At 37.8% G+C, this 2,191-nt stretch overlaps 1 protein-coding gene across 1 annotated transcript; it reads right to left on the reverse strand.

Annotated features, from left to right (window-relative positions):
* Positions 1–1,674, reverse strand: LOC141005311 (interleukin-8-like). The gene is made up of 4 exons (XM_073477140.1): positions 1,399–1,674; positions 1,135–1,267; positions 891–977; positions 1–337 (listed from the first exon to the last, which is right to left on the reverse strand). The coding sequence occupies exons 1-4, from the start codon at positions 1,448–1,450 to the stop codon at positions 325–327; spliced, it is 285 nt and encodes a 94-aa protein (XP_073333241.1). The 5' UTR covers positions 1,451–1,674; the 3' UTR covers positions 1–324.
* Between the last annotated feature and the right edge of the window lie 517 nt (positions 1,675–2,191).

Here is a 2,191-nt window from a genome sequence, read left to right on the forward strand (position 1 = left end):
TGACTTTTATTATTTTATTGCACATGTAACCTGTTTTTATTACAGTTCTTTACATAATTCCTGCTGCACATTTGAAATACAAGTAATTTAATTGCATACAACAAGAACTCCTCTAAAGTAAGCAGACATATGATTTTTAACATATAGTGTAAAGTATAGGTTTGTGTCAAACTATAAATTACTTAATCACAGCTGCCACAAAATTCTTTCTCATGAAGCAAAACTAACTCCTGGTGCTCCGTCAGTGCAGTACATGCTTTCACTTTGAACCTAACATAAAAGGTCCTTCTTTACATCTGGGTCAAATCTGTGAGGGTCTGTTCTTCAAGGTGCCTGCCTACAGGGAGAAATATGTACATTGTTATAGGTTGAAGAGTAAGCAGTCACTTACACAAATATGATCACAATGAAATGAATCAAAAATATGAATTTTTGTCATGACAAAATTTTAAATTCAATGCTGTGGCTTGAAATGGGGTGTGAAGCTTTTAAACTGTAATTTCAAATTTGTTGTTTTTCCAGTTTGGTTGTTTATGGTTAAGACTTTGGCTCCATTAGTGTCGGGAAGGAAGCCATTGCCTCTGGTTTTCAATAACAAGCTCGCCCTACTCATTTAGCCAGTTAATGACTCATAGTTAGTCAGTTTTCTGGCAGAGTAAATGTTGAAGATAAACTTAAATTCTCTTCTGCAAACTTCCTCATCCTTTCCTGTAAACACGATGAACAAATGTTTATACTACTGCCATAGAAAAGGCAAAGGTGCCTATCAGTCGACACTAAAGTAATAAAACCCTGAACGTGAGGAATTCAAAATCTTCCTGTTCAAACAGTGTCTCTTCTCGTGCCAACCTATTCACCCATTCATAAAAATATAATGAAAGTGGACTTACTCAACCTGTCTCCTCGCAAGCACTTTTTGGACCCAGGGGGCATCAGGGTCCAGACAAATCTTTTGCCCATTCTTTTTCAGAGTGGCACTGCATCAAAGACAGGTCAGAAACATCAGACACAGCAATAAGACGTTATATTATTACTCCTGACCTATTGAGACAGGTAATCACTTCCGGCTTCTTTCAAGTGTTTTGAGAGGATCAATTAACAAAACAACTGTTGAACTTTGAACCTACAACTTACATAATCTCAATTTCGTTGCAGTGAGAGCTGACAGGGTTCACCTCCACCTGTCCTATGTGACGTCCAATGGGCTTTCTCTCCTTTGTGATGCACTGACATCGCAGAATAACTCCTTGATCCCCCAGACTGATACCTGAGGTAGTGAGAGGTCAGAGAAGGATATCTGGTTAAACACACTGCTGATTTCAGTTCACAAAGTGTCTGCACAGAACATGCTGGCAACAAAGAGTAAGACATAAAATGCACATTTATGATTAGACTCACCCTCTGGGATTGTCAGGAAAACCAGGAGTGCCACGATAGTGATAATGGACATTTCTGCTCTGAAGCTGAAGTCAGAGAAGCAATCTGCAGGAACTTCCGAGACTGGTGTGTGTCAGTGGACTGCAGACATTCATATAAAGCTCTTCCCTCCGCAGAAGCAAACTATGATGCAAGTCTGCTTTTTTTTTTCATTTTCATGTCTCCCTCCTTTGTTCATTCCAAGGAGCTTTTTTCATCACAACTTTGGAAGTTAAAGGAAGTGCTTGGCCAAAAGTGGTGGTACTGTTCTTGTAAATCTGCAGGAAACAATTCTCATTTATTTGTTATTTTGATTAATTTGAGCTATGATGACTAATAAACTGAACAATACTAAAGAAACTAGAATACTTTTCTACAAGCTTCATTTTGTTTTTGCAGAATTGATGTTGGAATTGATATGTTTGTTCTTTTTAAAAGATTTGAATACCTGGGAAAGTAATTTTCCTAAGATGCAGGAAGGCATGTGGGATTGATTAAACTTGTATCTACGTACATTGCTGCAGTGGAGGTCACTTAGCAGGAGTTTATTTGGAATCTGTGCCAAACCACCAAATTGTATTTATCTTGGGTGTCTCCATCCTGGTGTATTTGGGCATTTTGAAACACTCTGTTTGCATTAATGCTTTCCAGAATTCTTCCAACATCTCTGAGTAAATTAATTTCTTTTCTCCCTCTTAAACAGAAGTGTGCAGAAATAGAAAGATATGTTTTGGGTATAATCCTGTCAAAGAACCAAAATAAGACAGTTTGTGAC

The sequence above is a fragment of the Pagrus major genome, chromosome 1 (genome assembly GCF_040436345.1).
Source record: "Pagrus major chromosome 1, Pma_NU_1.0".
Lineage (NCBI taxonomy): Eukaryota > Metazoa > Chordata > Actinopteri > Spariformes > Sparidae > Pagrus > Pagrus major.